General features: G+C 43.5%; 1 protein-coding gene, 1 long non-coding RNA gene and 1 pseudogene across 6 annotated transcripts in view; 2 read left to right on the forward strand and 1 right to left on the reverse strand.

Moving 5' to 3' along the window:
• YWHAE (tyrosine 3-monooxygenase/tryptophan 5-monooxygenase activation protein epsilon) overlaps positions 1 to 3,491 on the reverse strand; it is a 55,253-nt gene extending 51,762 nt beyond the window's left edge. For 2 of the 5 annotated variants that reach the window (XM_038548450.1, XM_038548451.1), the window contains exon 1: positions 3,279 to 3,465. In XM_038548450.1, the coding sequence (XP_038404378.1) occupies positions 3,279 to 3,342 (64 nt within the window). In that variant the 5' untranslated portion in view covers positions 3,343 to 3,465. Of the gene's footprint in view, positions 1 to 3,278 lie in introns of all 5 variants that reach the window. The other 3 variants (XM_038548453.1, XM_038548452.1, XM_038548454.1) reach the window with 3 other exon arrangements.
• LOC119876656 lies at positions 2,639 to 4,195 on the forward strand. The gene is made up of 2 exons (XR_005364757.1): positions 2,639 to 3,698; positions 4,014 to 4,195. It is a non-coding gene; the product is annotated as an uncharacterized LOC119876656 (long non-coding RNA).
• A 10,910-nt stretch (positions 4,196 to 15,105) lies between these two features.
• On the forward strand, positions 15,106 to 15,942 carry LOC100684234 (annotated as a pseudogene).
• Positions 15,943 to 22,415: the final 6,473 nt, after the last annotated feature.

Below are 22,415 nucleotides of genomic sequence, written 5' to 3' on the forward strand. Positions count from 1 at the left end.
AGTGGCTCAGCAGTTGAGCATCTGCCTTTGGCTCAGGGCGTGATCCTGGAGTCCTGGGATCGAGTCCCACATCGGGCTCCCTGCGTGGAGCCTGCTTCTCCCTCTGCCTATGTCTCTGCCTCTCTCTCCGTGTCTCTCATGAATAAATAAAACCTTTAAAAAAAATTACTATTTACCCATTTTTTCCTAACGTGTATTAAAGAGTTATTTCAAAATATGTCCCCACCCTTCACCGACTACCAAAATAAGCTAGAGATGAGACTCTGGTGTTTTAAAAGGACAGCTCTCAAGTAAGTGACTCAGAATAGATGCATTTCTAATATTGAGGCACTCACATACAGAATGAAGCAAAAGTGACCATCAAAACTTTACCCTTACCCCCAGAGTCAATCATCACAGGGAAAAGGTAAGGAAAGGACAAAACCAGCAACTACCCCACAAACCCAAATGTACTTTATGCTGCCCCCTCTACACTGAAAAATGTGACTATTTCTCTTTATGGGAATGTAAATTTGGTTCAGGAATACTAAAAGGTGATAGATTTGCTTCATATGGCTACGAATGTTATAAAAACTACTTCTTAGACTACAGACTTCATAAGTGATGAGAGGCTACATTTAATCTTCAAAGGATGTTCAATGTGAAGAGTCCTAGCTCCAAACTTCCTATTTCCTATCTGCAACCCACAAGTGTCTTTTTCCTGAACACAACTTAGCTCTTCCTCTAGTACGATTAAGTAATCCATATAAATTGATTCCAATTCCCCAAAATATAATTAAATAATGCTACACAGAAGTATTAGGTTCAACAGAGTATGCAAAATAAAAGATACTGCAGGAACAAGAAAAGCCAGTCCTTACGTCAAAGCATCCAAACCCAAATCATTCAGACTCACTTTTCCTTTCTTCCACTCCCCAACCACATACTGTTCGGTGACTAAAACTATGGGGAATTTTTGTCACCACAAACAAAAGTTAATTATTGCACCCAATAAGGGAATGGACACAGGTAGAGGCTGATTCCTGATGACTGCCTTCCTTTTCTTCCTTTCCAATAAGTCCCTCCTACCTGGTAGATCCTATATTCTTCCCCCTTTATATCCTGAAGGAGACACAACATTTAAATAACTTAATGATGTGGCTCTCTCTATACAGTGCTATGCTGAATAACCAAAAAAGGACTTTCATTAAAATTCCGCAGCACCCAACTACAAAATATGATCACTAAACTGGCACTTATTTGAAAGCTACAACCAGGGGCTTCTAAATTAAGTTTTTAAAACAAATTTTAAGAAAGACACAAAAAACCTTCCTCCACGTCCTTTTCGTTATCCCAGAAAGTTTAGCCAAAGCCTAAATCCTTACAGACCAAAAAGCACTCAAATATAATTTCAAGTTTTCTCCCAAGGACACCAATGCATTACCAGAGGAACCCATTTGGTGCACAAGGGGGAAGAAGAAAAAAAACTTCCACTACCAGCACACCTACACTGTTTCACTTTTAAACACTGAATTAAGGACAAATCTGACCTTGAGCTGTACTTCCTCATCTTTTTTCCCTCCCCCTCCCAACAAGAATCTCCTTCAATACTGCAGACATTTAAGGATTTACAAAACGAAATTTAGTGCACTACGCTTTTCCTCATTTTGAGTTCTTGGGCTTTTTTCCTGATTTTCAAATTCCTGAATCCTAAGGTATGAGGATGTACTGGGACTACCCCTGAGGCTACTCACATGACCAATCTGGCATTCAAGGAAAGCAAGGGCCCTACATAATGTTTTGAAAAAGTGGCTTCACAGTAATTACGAAAAAAATCTGAAGATCAATGGCACTTGATTCCAACCTTGTCTCACCCCAGACAGCATTAAAACCACAGAAGCCACATATAAGAATTTGTGTCTTTATAATACTACAATCTAACGGATATGGGGGTAATTCAAGTACCTAGACCCAAAATGGAGGGAGTGGGGGGCAATTTTAAAAAGCAGCAGCCTGAGACTGACTAAACGGACACAATGGACATTTCGATCAAGTTCTGAAAAAAAGGACTAAAGAACCTTTAGGGGCAAAGAACCAATGAACAAAGAACTGTTCAAATCTGTACACAAAGCCATTTATTTAAAATAGAAAAAATAAAATAGGATCTGCTGGGAAGCCTTATGTTCAAAATCCAAAAACCCAAGCCTCGGGCGATTGCTTGGGATAGGTTAAGATTCCCAATGAAGTATAAACACCCATTCCAAGCCCGGGGAGTCAACCAAAACACAGTTACTAAACGTTATTTGAAATAACTTTATTTTCCAACAGGTCTTTCCATTTGTCACAGCGGCGCGTCTAGTGTAAACACGAAAGTCATCATTTTTAAAGACTGGTAAACTGAGGCCTGGGCAATTGAGGGACTAAGCCATGGTCTCTTGTTTCCTGTACAAAGCTGTATCCACCAGAACCCGTAACTAACGGTGCAAGAAAATGCTTACAGGAACTTTGAGCTCTCCAGGGTAAGTCTGAGGAAAGGGATCGTGAGATTTTTCTAGACCTCCCCAGAAGGCGAGGTTGAACATAAAGCCTGGAATACCCTCAACACGAGATGTGCCGGCCTACAGAAAGGAAATCCGATCGCAGCATCTCAGTTGGCCTCTGCTCAAAGATGAACTGCAGTGATTCTCACGGTCCTTCCTCAGCCCTCATCCAAGACTGCCCTCCACCACGCACCCAAAGCTGCCCTCCGCTCGCAAGGATTCTCCTTTGTGAGCCTCCACAGCCGCCGCCCCACACTGGGCCTCCGGGGAAAAGCCACCGCCCCCACCCGCCATATTTCCCTGATAGGCGTCCGCGTTGCAGCTCCTGGTGCTACTCTCCCCCATGTGGCGAGTGTTTCTTTCCCCCATCACCCCACCCAATTGTTCTCCACATCCCAAGATGACCCAGAAGCTCCCCTGGGGACTGCTCGCCGGGAGATAACACCCGCCATCTCCTCCCCCTCCCCCGCCCCGGGACTCGCCCTCCCCCCAGCCGCCATTTTACAACCAACTCCTCCACCCTTTCGCCTCGGCCTCCTGGCCCGCCAGTGTCTGCAGCGGAGGAGACCAAAGGGATCAAATTCCTGGGCCTGGGGCCTGCCACCGCTCCGGGAGCCCACAGGCCATCTCCTACTTCTCGAATCCACATCCCCGGCCAGGCTCGGAGGCGATGCCGCCATTTTGTCTCCTGTTCCCGGCCTCTGTGGGCGGCGGCAGAGGGTCCGACAATTCCAGCCCCCTGTTGCCCCCCCAACTTACCGTCGTATCGCTCAGCCTGCTCGGCCAGCTTCGCCTGGTACACCAGATCCTCCCGATCATCCATAGCGGCAGCGGCTCCGGCAGGGTCTGCGCGACGGATGGAAGCGGATAGCGTCTCCGACTCTCTCAGCCTCTCGCTCCGTGTCCGGGCAGCAAAAATGGCGGCGCCTCAATCCGGGACTTCCGCCTGCGCACGCGGACAACTGCTCAGCTCTATGGCAACCGCTCCCTGGCAACTGGCGCGGGGGGCGGGTCCGGGAGCTCTGAGCCCGAAGACGCTGGAACCAGCTAGACGTCCCTCCTCCACGGGCTCCGCGGGTGTTGGAGAGCTGAGGCGGGAACTGCGACGCCTGGGAGGAGAGCAGCCCCGAGAGAGGGCGGGGTGGGGGGCCCCGCCTGGACCGCTCCTGAAGCGAGCGAGTGAGTGAGGGATCCAGGTCCGTGAACCGAGGGCCGACCCCTGCACCAGGGGGCGGAGAAACCTGTAGTGGTCTTTGTAATGGCAGGCCTTCCTCAGGAAACCCAACTTCTCTCCTACCTGGCCCCTGTTTTCTCAAACAAGCCCAGTGCTGGGCCTTTTTCACATCCTTTCCACTCGGGGTAAAGAGTGAGGGTCTGCTATAAATAGTAGGGGAGAGGGGCCTCCCGGTTTTCACACCTCAACTCGCCTTCCCATTTTGCCATCTTTTTCTTCTTTTTAGCGCGGTTTTTTTTTTTTTTTTTTTTGGCCTTAAGCCCATCATGGATAGGAACAAGGAAGTTGTTAGAGAAGTCTCCTGTCCAGTGCAGGGTGTGGAAGAGTGGGACGGAGATTAAATCGAGCTTGAGGAGGCAGGACCGGGAAAGAACTGGCCTGTTTTGCTTCCTAGTGGATTCCCAGCACCTCGTACTCAATAAATATTGGTTGCAAAACTGAAGCTCAGATTCGAATATAAACTATGTGGTAGGGTGTGCAATAGATGTGGAATTAAAAGGAGATTGGGGGATCCCTGGGTGGCGCAGCGGTTTGGCGCCTGCCTTTGGCCCAGGGCGCCATTCTGGAGACCCGGGATCGAATCCCACGTCGGGCTCCCGGTGCATGGAGCCTGCTTCTCCCTCTGCCTGTGTCTCTGCCTCTCTCTCTCTCTCTGTGTGACTATCATAAATAAATAAAAATAAAAATAAAAAAAAAAAGGAGATTGGGAGCCCTTGGGTGGCTCAGTAGGTTAAGCATCTGCTTACAGCTCAGGTCATGACCCCAGGGTCCTGGGATCCAGTCACCTTCAGGCTCCCTGCCCAGCAGAGAGGCTGCTTCTCTCTCTGTCCCCTCCTTCCCCTCCCCCACCTACCTCGCACGTGCTTACTCGTGCGGGCTCTCTCTCTCTCTCTCTCCCACCCTCAAAATAAAATCCTTTTTAAAAGGTAGATTGGGAGTGTCTTGTTGGCTTAGTGTGTAAAGCATGCAAATCTTGATCCCAAGGTCCTGAGTTCAAGCCCCACGTTGGCCATGTAGCCTGCCTAAAACAAACTAAAAACAAAAAGACTAGGCTGAAACCAAATTATGAAGAGCTTTGGATAGTAAACTAGGAAGTTTGCACGTTATTCTGTGAGCACAGGGGAGTTATGTTTTTATGATTTTGCATGGAGGATGATGCCATCATAGATGTACTTTAAAAATGGGATCGAGTCCTACATCAGGTTCATTGCATGGAGCCTGCTTCTTCCTCTGCCTGTGTCTCTGCCTCTCTTTCTCTCTGTCTCTCATGAATAAATAAATAAAATCTTTAAGAAGAAAAAAAAAAAGATTCCTGCTTTCACAGGATTATTTGGGTTGTATGTGCCAGGGTAGTTATTTCACATGTCATAAGTTGCAGTGGTGGCAATTCCATCTATGGGGAGAAATTTGATGATGAGAATTTCTTCCTGAAGCATACGGATTCTGGCATCTGTCCATGGCAAATGGAGGACCCAACACAAAGTTTTTCATCCGCACTGCCAGGAATGAGTGGTTGGATGCCAAGCATGTGGTCTTTGGCAAGGTGAATGAGGGCATGTATTTCGGGGAAGCCATGAAGAGCTATGGGCCCAGGAATGGCAGGACCAGCAAGAGGATCAACATTGCTGACTATGGACAAGTCTAATAAATTTGACTTGTATTTTTACTACAGACTGTTACTTCTATAGCTCAGGAGAGCGCCCCTGTACCCCATCTGCTTAAAATATCCTATAATCGGCAGCCCTGGTGGTGCAGCGGTTTAGCGCCGCCTGCAGCTCAGGGTGTGATCCTGGAGACCCTGGATCGAGTCCTACGTCGGGCTCTCTGCATGGAGCCTGCTTCTCCCTCTGCCTGTGTCTCTGCCCCTCTCTCTCTCTCTCTGTCTCTATGAATAAATAAATAAAATCTTAAAAAAATATATCCTATAATCTTTGTGCTCTCACTACAGTTCTATGGATTGCATATTTTCCTTACTCCTCTCCAAGTCTAGCTGGATTGCAAAATTAAATTTATGATTATGAAATAAAAACTAAACAAAATAGATGGTATACCTGTGATTAAAGAAGAGATTAAACTATCAGGCTAAGGGATCCCTGGGTGGCTCAGCGGTTTAGTGCCTGCCTTCGGCTCAGGTAGTGATCCTCGAGTCCCGGGATCAAGTCGTGCATCAGGCCCCCTGCATGGAGCCTGCTTCTCCTTCTGCCTGTGTCTGCCTCTCTCTCTCTTTGTGTCTCATGGATAAATTAAATCTTAAAAAAAATAAACTAAAAAAATAAACTATCAGGCTACAATAAAAGAGGTAAAAGGCAACACATTGTTGCAATGAGAATAGGAAGGAAAGAATAGGAATAGTACTGCAGGGAAAAACCACAAGAGTTTGTAGCTGGGGGCACCTGGCTGGCTCAGTTGGTAGAGCATGCAAATCGATCTCAAGGTTGTAAATTCAAACCCCACATTGCTTTAGGGATTACCTAAAAGTAATGTTTTAAAAAAGTTGGGGCGCCTGGGTGGATCAGTCAGTTAAATGTCTGCCTTCAGCTCAGGTCATGATACCAGGGTCCTGGAATCGAGCCCCATTGGAGCTCCCTGCTCAGTGAGGAGTCGGCTTCTTCCTCTCCCTTTGCCACTCCCCCACAGCTTGTGCTCACAATCTCTGTCTCTCAAGAAATAAAGTCTTTTTTTTTTTTAAGATTTTATTTATTCATTCATGACAGAGAGAGAAAGAGAGAAAAGCAGAGACATAGGCAGAGGGAGAAGCAAGCTCCCTGCAGGGAGCCCGATGTGGGACTCGATCCTGGGTCCCCAGGATCACGCCCAAGCTGAAGACAGAGGCTCAACTGGTGAGCCACCCAGGCGTCCCAATAAAAGCTTTTTTTACAAAGGTTTGTGGGGCACCAAAGTGGCTCAGTCGGTTAAGCATCTTCCTTCAGCTCAGGTCATGAACCCAGGATCAGGGGATCCAGTCCTTCATCAGCTCCCTGTGAGGAATCTGCTTCTCCCTCTGTCTATGTCTCTGCCTCTCTCTGTCTCTCATGAATGAGTAAATAAAATCTTAAAAAAAAAAAAAAAAAAGATTGGTAGGGAAAGCTGCTGTGTTGGTCTCCCTGCTCAGCAGGGAGCCTGCTTATCCCTCTCCCTCTGACTTTCATTCCCACTCATGCTCACTTTTGTAGTCTCTCTGCTCTCTCCCAAATAAATCTTAAAAAAAAAAAAAAAAAAAAAAAAGGCTGATTAGATGTGTAGATTTTGTGAGGAGGGACAAAAATTAAAATTGACTTCCCACCTTCCCACTGAGTCACTGGGATAATGAGTACTAGTAGTACCATTAACAAAAAATAGGATTAGGGGATGCCTGGGTGGCTCAGTGGTTAAGAATCTGCCTTCCGCTCAGGTCATGATCCTGGGGTCCTGGAATCTATCTAGTCCCTCATTGGGCTCCCTGTGAGAAGCCTGCCTCTCCCTTTCCTATGTCTCTGCCTCTCTCTCTGTCTCTCATGAATAAATAAATTAGATCTTTAAAAAAAAGACATTGATTTGTTTTGTTTTAGAGAGAGATAGAGAGAGAGAGCAGGGGAGGGGCAGAGAGAGAATCCCAGGCAGGCTTTGCACTGAGCACAGAGCCGACCTAGAGCTTCATCCCATGACCTTGAAATCATGAACTGAGCTGAATTGAAGAGTCAGATACTTAACCAGGCACCCCCAAGGATTGTTTAACCTACCCACCCTACTCCTGATCTCCAGGGATGGGAGAAGCTGGGGATTGAGTTAGTCACCAATGGCCAGTGACTTAATCATGCCTAAATAATGGAAAATTCATTAAAAAAAAAAACTTAAATAGGGCAACCGGGGTGGCTCAGCGGTTTAGTGCTGCCTTCAGCCCCACGTGTGATCCTGGGGACCTGGGATCGAGTCCCGTGTCAGGCTCCCTGCATGGAGCCTGCTTCTCCCTCTGCCTGGTCTCTACCTCTCTCTCTCTCTCTCTCTCTCTCTCTCTCTCTCTGTCTCTCATGAATGAATAAATAAAATTAAAAAAAAACTTCATTGTTGTTTTTCTTTTTTTAAGATTTCATTCATTAAAAAAAAAGATTTCATTCATTCATTCATGAGAGAGAGGCAGAGACACAGGCAGAGGGAGAGGCAGGCTCCATGTAGGGAGCCCAACGTGGTACCCAATCCAGGGTCTTCAGAATCAGGCCTTGGGCGGTGCTAAACCACTGAGCCACCTGGGCTGCCCCAAGGAGATCGTTTTTTTTTTTTTTTTTTTTTTCTTTTTTTTTTTAGAGAGAGAGCAGGGGGAGGGGCAGAGGGAAAGAGAATCTTAAGCCGACTCTATCCCCAGCACAGAGCCCAACTCCTGCATCGGGCTCCCTGCAAGGAGCCTGCTTCCCCTCCCTCTTCTTATGTCTTTGCCTGTGTGTGTGTGTGTGTGTGTGTGTGTGTGTGTGTGTGTGTGTGTGTGTGTCGTGAATAAATAAATAAAATCTTTTTTTTAAGATTTTTATTTATTCATGAGACACACAGAGAGAGAAAGAGAGAGAGGCAGAGACAGGCAGAGGGAGAAGCAGGCTCCATGCAGGGAGCCTGACGTGGGACTCGATCCCAGGTCTCCAGGATCACGCCCTGGGCTGAAGGCGGCGCTTAACCGCTCAGCCCCCCAAGCTGCCCCAATAAATAAAATCTTAAAAAAATAAAATAAAATCTTTGGAAAAAATAAAGTAAAATCTTTAAGGGTGCCTGGTTGGCTCAGTTGGTAGAACATGTGACTCTTCATCTTCGGTTGTAAATTAAAGCCCCATGCTAGGTGTGGAGATTACTTTAAAAAGTAAAATCTCGGGTAGCCCAGATGGCTGAGCGGTTTAGCCCTGCCTTCGGGGATCAGGACCCTGGGGTCCCGGGATCGGGTCCCACGTCCCTATTTCCCCACGTCAGGCTCCCTGCATGGAGCCTGCTTCTCCCTCTGCTTGTGTCTCTGCTTCTCTCTCATGAACAAAAAATAAAAAGTAAAAAAAGTGGGGATCCCTGGGTGGCGCAGCGGTTTGGCGCCTGCCTTTGGCCCAGGGCGCGATCCTGGAGACCCGGGATCGAATCCCACGTCGGGCTCCCAGTGCATGGAGCCTGCTTCTCCCTCTGCCTATGTCTCTGCCTCTCTCTCTCTCTGTGACTATCATAAATAATAAATAAAAATTAAAAAAAAAAGTAAAATAGTAAAAAATAAAATCTAAAAAAAAATTTGACCTTTCATAGTAAATATAATAAACTAGGAATAGAAGGGAACTTCTTCAACATAATAAAGGCCATATATGAAAAAACCCCAGGTAACATCATACTCAATGTTGAGACCGAAAGCTTTCCCCCTAAGATCATGAAAAAGATGGGACACCCCGGTGGCGCAGCAGTTTGGCGCCGCCTGCAGCCTGGGGTGTGATCCTGGAGACCCGGGATCAAGTCCCACATCGGGCTCCCTGCATGGGGCCTGCTTCTCCCTCTGCCTGTGTCTCTGCCCCTCTCTCTCTCTGTGTCTATGAATAAATAAATAAAATCTTTAAAAAAAAAAAAAAAAAAAGATCATGAAAAAGATAAAATGCCTCCTTTCCCCAGCTATTCAGTGTAGTACTAGAAGTTGTTAGCCAAAGCAATTAGGAAATACAAAGAATTAAAAGGCACTTGAACTACAAAGGAAGAAGTAAAATGACTACTGTTTGTAGACTTAACCTTTTTTTTTTAGACTTGACCTTTTAAGCAGAAAATACATACTAAAGGTTCAACAAAACAAAACGTGTTAGATCTTACTAACTCAGTAAAGTTGAAAGACACAAAATCAACTTACAAAATCAGTTATATTTATTCATGAGAGACACAGAGAGAGAAGCAGAGACACAGGCAGAGGGAGAAGCAGGCTCCATGTAGGGAACCGGATGTGGGACTCAATCCCCAGACTCCAGGTTCACACCCTGGGCCAAAGGCAGGCTCCAAACTGCTGAGCCACCCAGGGATCAGAGAAGGCAGAACTCTTAAACCAAGATTGATTCTCTGACTCTACTGCTGTCCTCTCAACAAACAACAGACAGTAATTGATAAGGTAACAAAAACAAACAAACGTTTTTAAATTTTTTAATCTCAGCATAGTTAACATACAGTGCGATCCTAGTTTCAGGTGTACAATTACGATTTTTATTTATTGGGGATGCTTGGGTGGCTCAGCTGTTGAGTGTCTGCTTTCGGCTCAGGGCGTGACCCCAGGGTCTCGGATCCAGTCCCACATAGGGCTCCCTGCAGGGAGCCTGCTTCTCCCTCTGCCTCTCTCTGTTTCTCATGAAAAAATAAATGAAATAATGAAATCTTAAAAAAAAAAAGGATTTTTATTTATTTATTTATTTGAGAGAGAGAGAAAGAGAGCACAAGCAGGGGGAGGGGCAGAGGGAGAGGGAGAAGCAGACTCCCTGCTGAGCAGAGACCTGGACATGGGATGATCCCAGGACCCTAAGATCATGACCTGAGCCAAAGACACTCAGATGCTTAACTAACTGAGCCACCTAGACACCCCTCAGGTGTACAATATAGTGATTCAACAATTTTTTTTTTAAGATTTTATTTATTTATTTATTTATTCATGATAGTCACACACAGAGAGAGAGAGAGAGAGGCAGAGGGAGAAGCAGGCTCCACACAGGGAGCCCGATGTGGGATTCGATCCCGGGTCTCCAGGATCGCGCCCTGGGCCAAAGGCAGGCACCAAATCAGGGATCCCCTGATTCAACAGTTCTATATGTTATTCAGTGCTTATCATAAGTGCACATAAGATCCTGACCTGAGCTGAAGGCAGACGCTCAACCACTGAGCCACCCAGATGTCCCAATAAGTGCATAATCCTCATTCCCTATTCCACTCATCTCCCTCACATCCCCTCTGCTAACCATCAGTTTGTGTATATATAGTTAAGAGTCTTTTGGGGGTGCCTTGGTGGGCAATCAACTCTTGATCTCAACTCAAGTCTTGATCTCAACTCAAGTTTTGATCTCAGGATTGTGAGTTCAAGCCCTGTGTTGAGCTTCACACTAGGTGTGGAGTATTAAAAAAAAAAAAAGAGTGATTTGTCTCTTTTTCTTCCTTTTTTTTAAGAGTTAGAGTGTGCACATATGTGGTTGGTGGGTTGGGGGTAAAGGGAGAGAGTCTTAAGCAGGTTCTCTACCCAGCGCAGAGCCCAAGGCAGGGCTCCATCTCATGACCCTGACATCATGTCCTGAGCCGAAATCAAGAGTTGGATGCTTAACTGACTGAACCTCACAGGTGCCTTTGTTTGTTTTTTTTTTTTTTTTTTTTTTTTTTTTTTTTCCTTTGTTTGTTTCTTAAATTGCACATATGAGTGAGATCATATGGTATTTGTCTTTCTCTGACTGGTTATTTTACTTGGCATCATATTCTCTAGATCTATCCATGTTGCTGCAAGTGGCAAGATTTCATTCCTTTTAATGGTTTAATAATATTCCATTGTGTATATATACCACATCTTCGTCCATTCATCTATTGATAGACACTTGGATTACTTCTATAGTATGGCTATTGTAAATAATGCTCCAATAAACATAGGTGTGCATGTATCTTTTTGATATTCTTTGGGTAAATACCCAGTAATGGAATTGCTAGATCACATGGTATTTCTAATTTTCATCTTTTTTTTAAGATTTTATTTATTTATTCATGAGAGAGAGAGGCAGAGACACAGGCAGAGGGAGAAGCAGACTCCATGCAGTGAGCCTGACGTGGGATTTGATCCTGGGTCTCCAGGATCACGCCCTGGGCTGAAGGCAGGCACTCAACCACTGAGCCACCCAGGAATCCCTAATTTTCATCTTTTTGAGGAAGTTCCATACTGTTTTTCACAGTGACTGCACCAGTTTACATTCCCACCAATAATGCAAGAGGGTTCCTTTTTCTCCACCTCCTTGCCAAAACTTGTTTCTTGTGTTATTTTAGGCATTCTCACAGGTGTAAGGTGATATTTAATTGTAGTTTTGATTTGCATTTCCCTGATGAATGATGCTGAGCATCTTTTCATGTGTCTGTTGGCCATCTATCTTATTTGGAGAAATAACTGTTCATGTCTTCTGCCCATTTTTTATTGGATTGGGGTTTTGGTGTTGAGTTGTATAAATTATGTATATATTTTGTATACTAACCCTTTGTTGGGCATGTCATTTGCAAATATCTTTCCCATTCAGTAGATTATTTTTTCATTTTGATGGTTTGTTGCTATGCACAAGCTTTTCATGTTGATGTGGTCCCAATAGTTTATTTCTGCTTTTATTTCCCTTGCCTCAGGAGACATATCTAGAACATTGCTGCCATGGCTGGTGTCAGATAAATTACCACCTATGCTCTATAACCAGGGTTTTTATGATATTAGGTCTCACATTTAGCTCCTTAATCCATTTTGGATTTTCTAAATTTTATTTATTCAGGTAATTTTTACACCTAACATCGGTCTTAAAACTCATGAATCCAAGATCAAGAGTCACACCCTCCTCAACTGAGCCAGCCAGGTGCCCCATTTTGGATTTATTTTTGGATATAGTGTATGAAAGTGATCCAGTTTCATTCTTTTCCATGTTGCTCCAGTTTTTCAGACACCATTTGTTGAAAAGAGTATCTTTTTCCCATTAGATAGTCTTGCCTCCTTTGTCAAAGATTAACTGACCATATAACAGTGGGTTTATTACTGTGCTCTCTATTTTGTTCCATTGATATGTGTGTCTCTTTTTGTGCCACTACCATACTGTTTTGATTACTACAGCTTTGTAGTATATCTTGAAATCTGGGATTGTGATACCTACAGATTTGTTTTTCTTTTTCAAGACTTCTTTGGCTGCTGAGTGAAGTAAGTCAATCGGAGAAGGACAAACTTTGTATGTTCTCATTCATTTGGGGAATATAAATAATAGTGAAAGGGAATATAAGGGAAGGGAGAAGAAATGTGTGGGAAATATCAGAAAGGGAGACAGAACATAAAGACTCCTAACTCTGGAAAACGAACTAGGGGTGGTGGAAGGGGAGGAGGGCAGGCGGTGGGGGTGAATGGGTGACGGACACTGAGGGAGGCACTTGACGAGATGAGCACTGGGTGTTATGTATTCTGTATGTTGGTAAATTGAGCTCCAATAAAAAATAAATGTATTATATAAAAAAAATAAAACTTTGTTGTAAAAAGTTTTGTTTTTTGTTTTTTTTTAGGTATTTATTTATTTATGATAGTCACAGAGAGAGAGAGAGGCAGAGACACAGGCAGAGGGAGAAGCAGGCCCCATGCACCGGGAGCCTGACGTGGGATTCGATCCCGGGTCTCCAGGATCGCGCCCTGGGCCAAAGGCAGGCGCCAAACCGCTGCGCCATCCAGGGATCCCTTGTAAAAAGTTAAAAAAAAAAAAAACTTCTTTGGCTATTTGGGGCCTTTTATGGTTCCATACAAATTTTAGCATTATTTGTTCCAGTTCTGTGAAAAATACTGTTGGTATTTTGATAGGGATTACATTAAATCTGTAGATTGCTTTGGGTAGTATGGACATTTTAACAATATTTGTTCTACCAATCCATGAGCATGAAATGTCTTTCCACTTGTTTGTGTTGTCTTCAATTTCTTTCATCCATATTTTATAGTTTTCAGAGTATGGGTCTTTCATACTCTATATGAGTATGAATTTATTCCTAGGTATTTTATTATTTTTGGTACAATTATACATGGGATTGTTTTCTTAATTTCTCTTTCTACAACTTCATTATTAGTGTGTAGAAATGCAATAGATTTCTTTATATTAATTTTGTATCCTTAAAAAAAAAAAAAAAAAAAAAAAAAAAAAAAAAAAAAAAAAAAAATTTTGTATCCTGTGACCTTACTGAGTTCGATTATTAGTTCAAGTAGTTTTTGTGGAGTCTTTGGGGTTTTCTGTATGTAGTATTATGTCTTCTGAAAATAGTGGAAGTCAGGATCCCTGGGTGGCGCAGCGGTTTAGTGCCTGCCTTTGGCCCAGGGCGCGATCCTGGAGACCCGGGATCGAATCCCATGTCGGGCTCCCGGTTCATGGAGCCTGCTTCTCCCTCTGCCTGTGTCTCTGCCTCTTGCTCTCTCTCTGTGACTATCATAAATAAATAAAAACTAAAAAAAAAGAAGTGATCTTCGACATCACAAAATAAAAAAAAAAGAAAATAGTGGAAGTCTTTTTTTTTTTTGTGGAAGTCTTTTTTAAGGATTATTTACTTATTTATTTGAGAGAGAGAAAGAGAGAGAGCAAGGGGAGGGGCAGAGGGAGAAGGAGAGGGAAAGAATCTCAAGCAGACTCCACACTGAGAGCAGAGCCCAACTCTGGACTTGATCCTATGAGCCAGAGACCATGACCTGAGGCAAAATTGAGTCAGTTTCTTGGGACACCTGGGAGGCTCAGCAGTTGAACATCTGTCTTTGGCTCAGGGCATGATCCTGGGGTTGGGGATCAAGTCCCACATTGGGCTCCTTCCAGGGAGCCTGCTTCTCCCTCTGCCTATGTCTCTGCCTCTCTCTGTGTGTCTCTCATGAATAAATAAGTAAAATCTTAAAAAAAAAGAAGTTAGTTTCTTTACCAACTGAGCCATCCCGGTGCCCCAATGGTGAAAGTTTAAAAGTGGGAAGTATCTGCACCTGGGTGGCTCAGTCGGTTAAGCATGTGACTTTTGATTTCAGCTCAGGTCTTGATCTCAGGGTCATGAGTTGGTGGGCACAGAGCCTACTGAAAAATAAATAAATAAAGGTGGGAAGTGAAATCAGTGCCTCAGTTGCCAGTCAGTATATGCTTTGTGCCCTATTCTTTCATCATAAAAAGGAAAAAGAAATACTGCTGTGGATGAAGACACCTCTGAATTTTTTTTAATTGGTTTATTTATTTATTCATTCATTCATGAGGGATCCCTGGGTGGCGCAGCGGTTTGGCGCCTGCCTTTGGCCCAGGGCGCGATCCCGGAGACCCGGGATCGAATCCCACATCGGGCTCCCAGTGCATGGAGCCTGCTTCTCCCTCTGCCTATGTCTCTGCGCCTCTCTCTCTCTCTCTCTCTCTCTCTCTCTCTCTCTGTGACTATCATAAATAAAATAAAAATGAAAAAAAAAATAAAATAATTATTTATTCATTCATGAGAGACACAGAGAGAGAGAGGCAGAGACACAGGCAGAGGGAGAAGCAGGCTCCATGCAGGGAGCCTGACGTGGGACTGGATCGCAGGTCTCCAGGATCAGACCCTGGGCTGAAGGCGGCGCTAAACCGCTGAGCCACCCGGGCTACCCCTCCTCTGAATTTTAGAACTGCTTGTTCTACTGTAGCTGCCTTTTGGATGAGGATGACAATGGAAGAGATGAAGAATGAAGCTGAAACCACTTCCATGGTTTCTACACCCCTCTATGCAGTAATGTATCCTATGTTTAATGAGCTAGAATGAGTAAACCTGTCTGCAGCTCAGATACTGAAAGCAGCTTTCATTAAGGCTTAAAAAGAAAATCCAGGACTCAAACAAGACGTTATGAAAATTTTAGAGAAAAAAAAGTGTAGAACTTAACTTCACAGAGTCCCTCCTTCAAATAGCAGCTAATGATAGAGAAGAGCATATGACTGAATGAACAGATCTAGAATTGCAGAAGCTAAATGAAAAGGCATGAACATTTAAACAAAGTCTCAGTAAGATCCCAGATAAGATCAATGACAGAGACATTTCTGCAATCCAGGATATAGCTAGTGTAATAAAAGAATTTAATATAAATGAATAGGGATCCCTGGGTGGCTCAGCGGTTTGGTGCCTGCCTTTGGCCCAGGGCTCGACCCTGGAGACCCGGGATCGAATCCCACGTCGGGCTCCCGGTGCATGGAGCCTGCTTCTCCCTCTGCCTGTGTCTCTGCCTCTCTCTCTCTCTCTCTCTCTGTCTCTGTGACTATCATAAATAAATAAAAATTAAAAAAAATAATATAAATGAATAATGTCTTCAAGAAGTATCAATACCAGAACTGCAGCGCACTTGAATACTGAAAGAAAGAATTTGTAAAGTACTCCAAAGGTTTCAGTGTTACTCTGAAAACCTATTATAAAGATGGCAAGGCAATAAATATGTTCGTAAGTGTCAACTGTTTAATTCATCAAACCAACTTGGTACTTCAGACCTTCAAAACTGTGGCATGAAATTTGTATATGTTGAAAACATATACTGCTCTGGGTGCCTGGGTGGCTCAGTCGGTTAAACGTCTGCCTTCAGCTCAGGTCATGATCTCAGGGTCCTGGGATAGACTCCCATATCGGGCTCCCTGCTCAGTGGGAAGTCTGCTTCTCCCTCTCTCTCTGCCTCTTCTCTATTCATGCTCTTTCTCTCTCAAATAAATAAATAAAAAATATTTGAAAGTGATATGCTGGAAAAAAAGTGATATGCTGTAAATATTGTATTTAACAATATTTGGTAACAAATATTTAATAAATAGTTTACATCTGTTAAGAATATAGTGGAAGTTTTACTTTCTCCTTACCTACTTGGATGCCTATCATTTCTTTTTCCTTTCCTTTTTTTTTTTTAATATTTTATTTATTTATTCATGAGAGACACAGAGAGAGAGGCAGAGACATAGAGAGGGAGGAGAAGCAGGCTCTATGCAGGGAGCCCGATGCGGGACTCGGTCCCAGGAACTTGGGATCAGGCCCTGAGTCAAAGGTAGGCGCTCAACTGCTGAGCCACCTAGTCATCCTTCTTTTTCCTTTTCTTGTCTGATTTCTGTGGCGAGGACTTTCAGTACCGTGTTGAAAAAAAAAAGCAGAAACATTTTTGATATAGCATCTGGGGCTATAAACTTATAAAAAATCATGGTGCACAGGGTGCTGGCTGGTTCAATTGGTAGGACTCTTGACTCCTGATCTCAGGGTCATGAGTTTGAGCCCCACATTGAGTGGAGAGATTACTTTAAAAAAAGAAATGATGGTGCTGTAGAGGTGGCTCTCACGGTAAGATACAGCACTTCTCACAGCTGCTGTGTTAATGGGTACTTTATACTCCATTGAAAATCCTTTAAAACAATCACCAGGTCATTAAATCACACGCTTAAGTATGAATCTCCCAACTTTGTTGAAAAATTTCCTATAATGGAAACAAGACTTCACTTGACTTGTCTTGAGTAGAATATCCATACATGGCAGTGTACTAAGCACTACAAGAAGGAAATAGGACATTAAAAATATGATGAGTCATTGCCTCCGGGAGCTTGCAGTTTAGTGTTTTTTTAAGTTATTGTGTTTTTATTTGTAAAGATAGGCTAATTATTTTATTTTAAATATTTCAAAATTATTTTATTTTAAATTTGTTTAAATTTTTATTTTTATATATTTTAAAAGATTTTATTTATTCATTTAGGAGAGAGTGAGAGATAAAAAGTGAGTATAAGTGGGGGAAGGGGGCTTCTCCCTCTGCCTATGTCTTCTCTCCTCTCTCTCTCTCTCTCTGTCTCTCATGAATAAATAAATAAATCTTAAAAAAAAAAAAAGAGTGTGGGGGGAGGGGTAGAGGGAGAAGCAGACTCCCCATTGAGTATGGAGCCCAATGCAGGGCTCAATCCCAGGACTTTGGGATCATGACCTGAGCCAAAGGCAGACACTTAACCAATTGAGCCACCTAGGCGCCGCTGAATTTCTTTAAATTTTTAAAAATATGTTTTACCTTTCTAACACAAATGTATTTATGAAGATACACATGGGGATACCTGGGTGGCTCAGTGGTTGAGTGCCTGCCTTTGGCACAGGTCGTGATCCTGGAGTCCCAGGATCGAGTCCTGCATCAGGCTCCCGGCATGGAGAGCCAGGATAAGTAAACAAAGCTTAAAAAAAAAAAAAAAAAAAAAAAAGTAATATACAGCCTGCTACTGGACTCCCATTTAAAAAAAAAAAAAAAGTGACCTGAGCCTAAATTAAGAGTCGGTCATTTAACTAACTTAGCAACCCAAGTGCCCCTATTCTAATAGTTTTTCAGTTGTCTTGACTCTTCATAGTGTATTGCTGAAAATTTAGTCTCTTCCTTTATAAACTATATTATTCCTATTTATTTTTTTTTTAGTTTTTATTTATGATAGTCACAGAGAGAGAGAGAGGAGAGACACAGGCAGAGGGAGAAGCAGGCTCCATGCACTGAGAGCCCGACGTGGGATTCGATCCCGGATCTTCAAGATCGCACCCTGGGCCAAAGACAGGCGCCAAACCGCTGCGCCACCTGGGGATCCCCTATTTACTTTTCATTTCTCCATATCTATGGAGCTTCAGAGAAATATTGAATGAGAGATTAAAGTGGGCATTTATTGGGGAACCTGGGTCGCTCAGTCCATTCATCACCTGCCTTTGGCTTGGGTCATGGTCCTGAGGTCCTGGGTTCAGTCCCACATCGGGCTCCCTGCTTAGCAGGGAGTCTACTTCTTCCCCCTCCCTCTGCCTGCTACTGTTTTTTTTTTTTTAATTTTTATTTATTTATGATAGTCACACAGAGAGAGAGAGAGAGAGACAGAGGCAGAGACTTAGGCAGAGGGAGAAGCAGGCTCCATGCACCGGGAGCCCGATGTGGTATTCGATTCCGGGTCTCCAGGATCGCGCCCTGGGCCAAAGGCAGCCGCTAAACCACTGCGCCACCCAGGGATCCCCTGCCTGCTACTCTGCCTACTTCTGCTCTCTCTCTTTCTGTCAAATAAATACATAAATAAAATAAAAAGGGTATTTATTGTTAAATTCCATATTTTTAAAAAAGATTTTATTTTTTATTCTTGAGAGACACAGAGGCAGAGACACAGGCAGAGAGAGAAGCAGGCCCCTAGCAGGGAGCCCAATGTGGGACTCAATCCCTGGACAATGATCAAGCTCTGAGCTGAAGGCAGATGCTCAACGTTGAGCCACCCAGGTGTTAAATTCAATACTTTAATGTAAATTTCTAATATTTCACCATTAAGAGTAGTGTTTTCTATTGGTTTCTGATAAATAGTTGTTGTTGTCATCATTTGTTTTTTTTTTTTTTTTTAATTTTATTTATTTATGATAGTCACATAGAGAGAGAGAGAGAGGCAGAGACACAGGCAGAGGGAGAAGCAGGCTCCATGCACCGGGAGCCCGATGTGGGACTCGATCCCGGGTCTCCAGGATCGCGCCCTGGGCCAAAGGCAGGCGCCAAACCGCTGCGCCACCCAGGGATCCCGTGTTGTCATCATTTGTATTGATTTGCTTCGTTTTGTTTTTTCTTGAATTCATGACCCTGAGATCAAGACCTGACTTGAGATCACCTAACAGACTGAGATGCCCAGGAGTCCCTAGTTGTTGTTGTTTTATTAAATTAAAGAGATTCTTCTATTTCTAATTTGGTAAGAATGCTTATTAAAAAATGAGTTTAGGGGTGACTAGGTGGCTCAGTCAGTTAAGCATCTGCCTTCAGCACAGGTCATGATCCCAGAGTCCTGGGATAAAGCCTCAAGTTGGACTCCCTGCACAGCAGGGAGCCTGCATCTCCTTCTCCCTCACCCTCTGTGCTTGCTCTCAAATAAATAATTAAAATCTTTAAAAATAAATTAAAAATGAGTTTAAAAAAAACAAGTATTGGGGCACCTGGCTGGCTCAGTGGGTAGAGCATGTAGCTTTTGAGCTTGGGGTTGTGAGTTCGAGCCACTCTTTGGGTATAGAGATTATTTAAGGAAATTTTAAACAAAAGTGTTGACTTTTTACTGGATGCTCCTTCAGGCTCTATTTTTTATCAACTATATGTTTTTTTCTTCAATGAATAAGTATAGTTAATTATATCAGTAGAGTTTCTAATATGGACTCCTATTTACATTGGTGGGATAACTTCTCCTTATTGATATATATATATATATATATATATATATATATATATATATCTGGCAGGCGGCCAGTGACTGGCTTTCTTGGGAACACCTGTGTAAATTTGTTAGGAGGGTTCTGAAAGACTTCCCCTCTTGGCAGGTTACGGGCAAGTGGGTTCAGCCCACCAACTTACTGTCTTGTCCATTTTACCCACAAGAAAATACCTACTTTTATATTGTGCCAAAAGATGGGAGTGCAGATGGCTCCCCTGGCACCTCCTCTGCATCCTGCCATCCTCCTCAATCCTTCTGTCATGTGCCAAGAAAGGCTTGGACACATGAGCAATCCACCACATCTGCATCTTTCTACTTTTGTGGTTGATTCCAATCAAGTTTCTGCAGTTCTCCAAATCATTAGTAAAACCCATCACTTCCAAACCTCTCAAGATTCCATGATTTAGGGCACCTGTGTGGCTCAATCAATTAAGTGCCTTTGGCTCAGGTCATGATCCTGGGGTCCTAGGATCAAGCCTGCATCCAGCTCCCTGCTTAGCAGGGAGCCTGCTTCTCCCTCTCCCTCTGCTCATGCTCACTTGTGCTCTCTCAAATACATAGGTAAAACTTTTAAAGAAAAAAAAAGTTGAATGGTAGTCCATGCTTTCCAGGTTACTAGGCTTGCAGTATGGACTAATTGGTAAACACCCTTTAAAAAAAAGATTGTATTTATTTATTCATGAGAGACACAGAGAGAGGCAGAGACAGAAGCAGAGGGAGAAGCAGGCTCCCTGCAGGGAACCCGATATGGGACTCAATCCCAGGACTTCGGGATCATGCACTGAGCCAAGGGCAGACACTCAAACGCTGAGCCACCCAGGTGCCCCAAGATCCTTATTCACAACTGCTAAATCCCTTTTGCCATGTAAGGTGACAAATTCACAGGTTGTAGGGATTAAGATGTAGACATCTCTGGGGGACCATTATTGTATATCCTACAGTATTACTAACAGATTTTAATATAACCACAATATCATTATTACATCCAACAAGATTAACATTCACTTTTTTTTTAAGACTTTATTTATCCATTCATGAGAGTCACAGAGAGAGAGAGAGGCAGAGACACAGGCAGAGGGAGAAGCAGGCTCCATGCAGGGAGCCCAATGTAGGACTCGATCCCGGGTCTCCAGGATCACGCCCTGGACAGAAGGGAGGCACTCAACCACTGAGCCACCCAGGTGCCCCTGTTTGTTTGTTTGTTTGTTTGTTTGTTTATTTGAGAGAACATGAGTGGGAGTGGGGAGAGGGACAGAAGGAGAGGGAGAAGTGGATTCCCCACTGAGAAGGGAGCCTGATACAGAGCTTGATCTCCCAGAACCCCAGGATCAGGACCTGAGCTGAAGGCAGACAGTTAACTGATTGAACCACTCAGGTTCCCCTTTAATAATTTTATTTATTTATTTGAAAGGGAGAAAGAGAGAGCACAAGCAGAGGGAAGGGGGAGAGGTTGAGGAGAAGCAAATTCCCCACTAAGCAGGGAGCACAAAGCATGGCTCAATCCCAGGACCCTGGGATCTTGACCTGAGCCAAAGGTGAAGGCCCATGCTTAACCAACTGAGCCACCTAGGCGCCCCTCATTCACTCATATTTAAAGATTTCTTAGAAAGTATCTCTAAAAAAAAAAAAAGAAAGTATCTCTACACCTAACCTGGGATTTGAACTCACCACCCTAAGATCAAGAGTCAAAGACTCTGCTGACTGAGCCAGATGCCCCACATTTATTTACTTACTTTTTTATTTTTATTTTTATTTTTATTTTTATTTTTATTTTTATTTTTATTTAAAAAAACGATTTTATTTATTTATTCATGAGAGACACAGAGAGAGAGAGAGGCAGAGACATAGGCAGAGGGAGAAGCAGACTCCATGCAGGGAGCCCGACCTGGGACTCAATCCGGGGTCTCCAGGATCAGGCCCTGGGATGAAGGCAGCGCTAAACCGCTGAGCCACCCGGGCTGCCCTATTTATTTATTTTTAAAGATTTATTTACTTATTTAAGAGTGAGAGAGCATGAGCAGGTGGAGAGGCAGAGAGAGAAAGAGAAATCTCAAGCCGACTCCTCGCTGAGCTCGAATTCCAACTTGAGGCTCAATCCCACGACCCCAAGATCATGACCCCAGCCCAAACCAAGAGTCAGACACTCAACCCACTAAGCTACACAGATGCCCCTATTTTAAAATATCATCTAATATTCAAAAAATAATAATAATATTCAGCCCATGTTCAGTTTCCCATGGTTGTCTAATGTTTTTTTTTCCCAATTGGTTTACCTGAATAAGGATACAAAATAATTCATAAAATATATCAGTTGATAGAGCTCTTAAGTCTTTTTTTATCCATAACAGATCTCCCTTCCTGTCTCTCTCTCTCTCTTTTTTTTTATGCCATTTATTTGAGAAGAAACTGTGCCATTTGTCTTACAGAATATCTCACATCCTGGATTTGTTTCTTCACTTCCTCATAGTGTTATTTACCTTGTTCCTATATTCCTCATATTTCCTGTAAACTGATAGCTGGATTAGATTCAGGTTTAATTTTTTATTTGAATGTGTCAGAGGTAATGTTTGCTGTGAGCTTCCTGTTGTAACCATCAGAGACACACAATGTCTTGTTCACTTTTAGTGTGGCTAACATTGACAAGGGACAATATTACACTCAGAACAATGTTATTGGGCGATCCCTGGGTGGCCCAGCGGTTTATCACCTGCCTTCGGCTCAGGGCGTGATCCTGGAGTTCAGGGATCTAGTCCCACATCAGGCTTCCTGCAT

This window comes from Canis lupus, chromosome 9, assembly GCF_011100685.1.
Source record: "Canis lupus familiaris isolate Mischka breed German Shepherd chromosome 9, alternate assembly UU_Cfam_GSD_1.0, whole genome shotgun sequence".
NCBI lineage: Eukaryota > Metazoa > Chordata > Mammalia > Carnivora > Canidae > Canis > Canis lupus.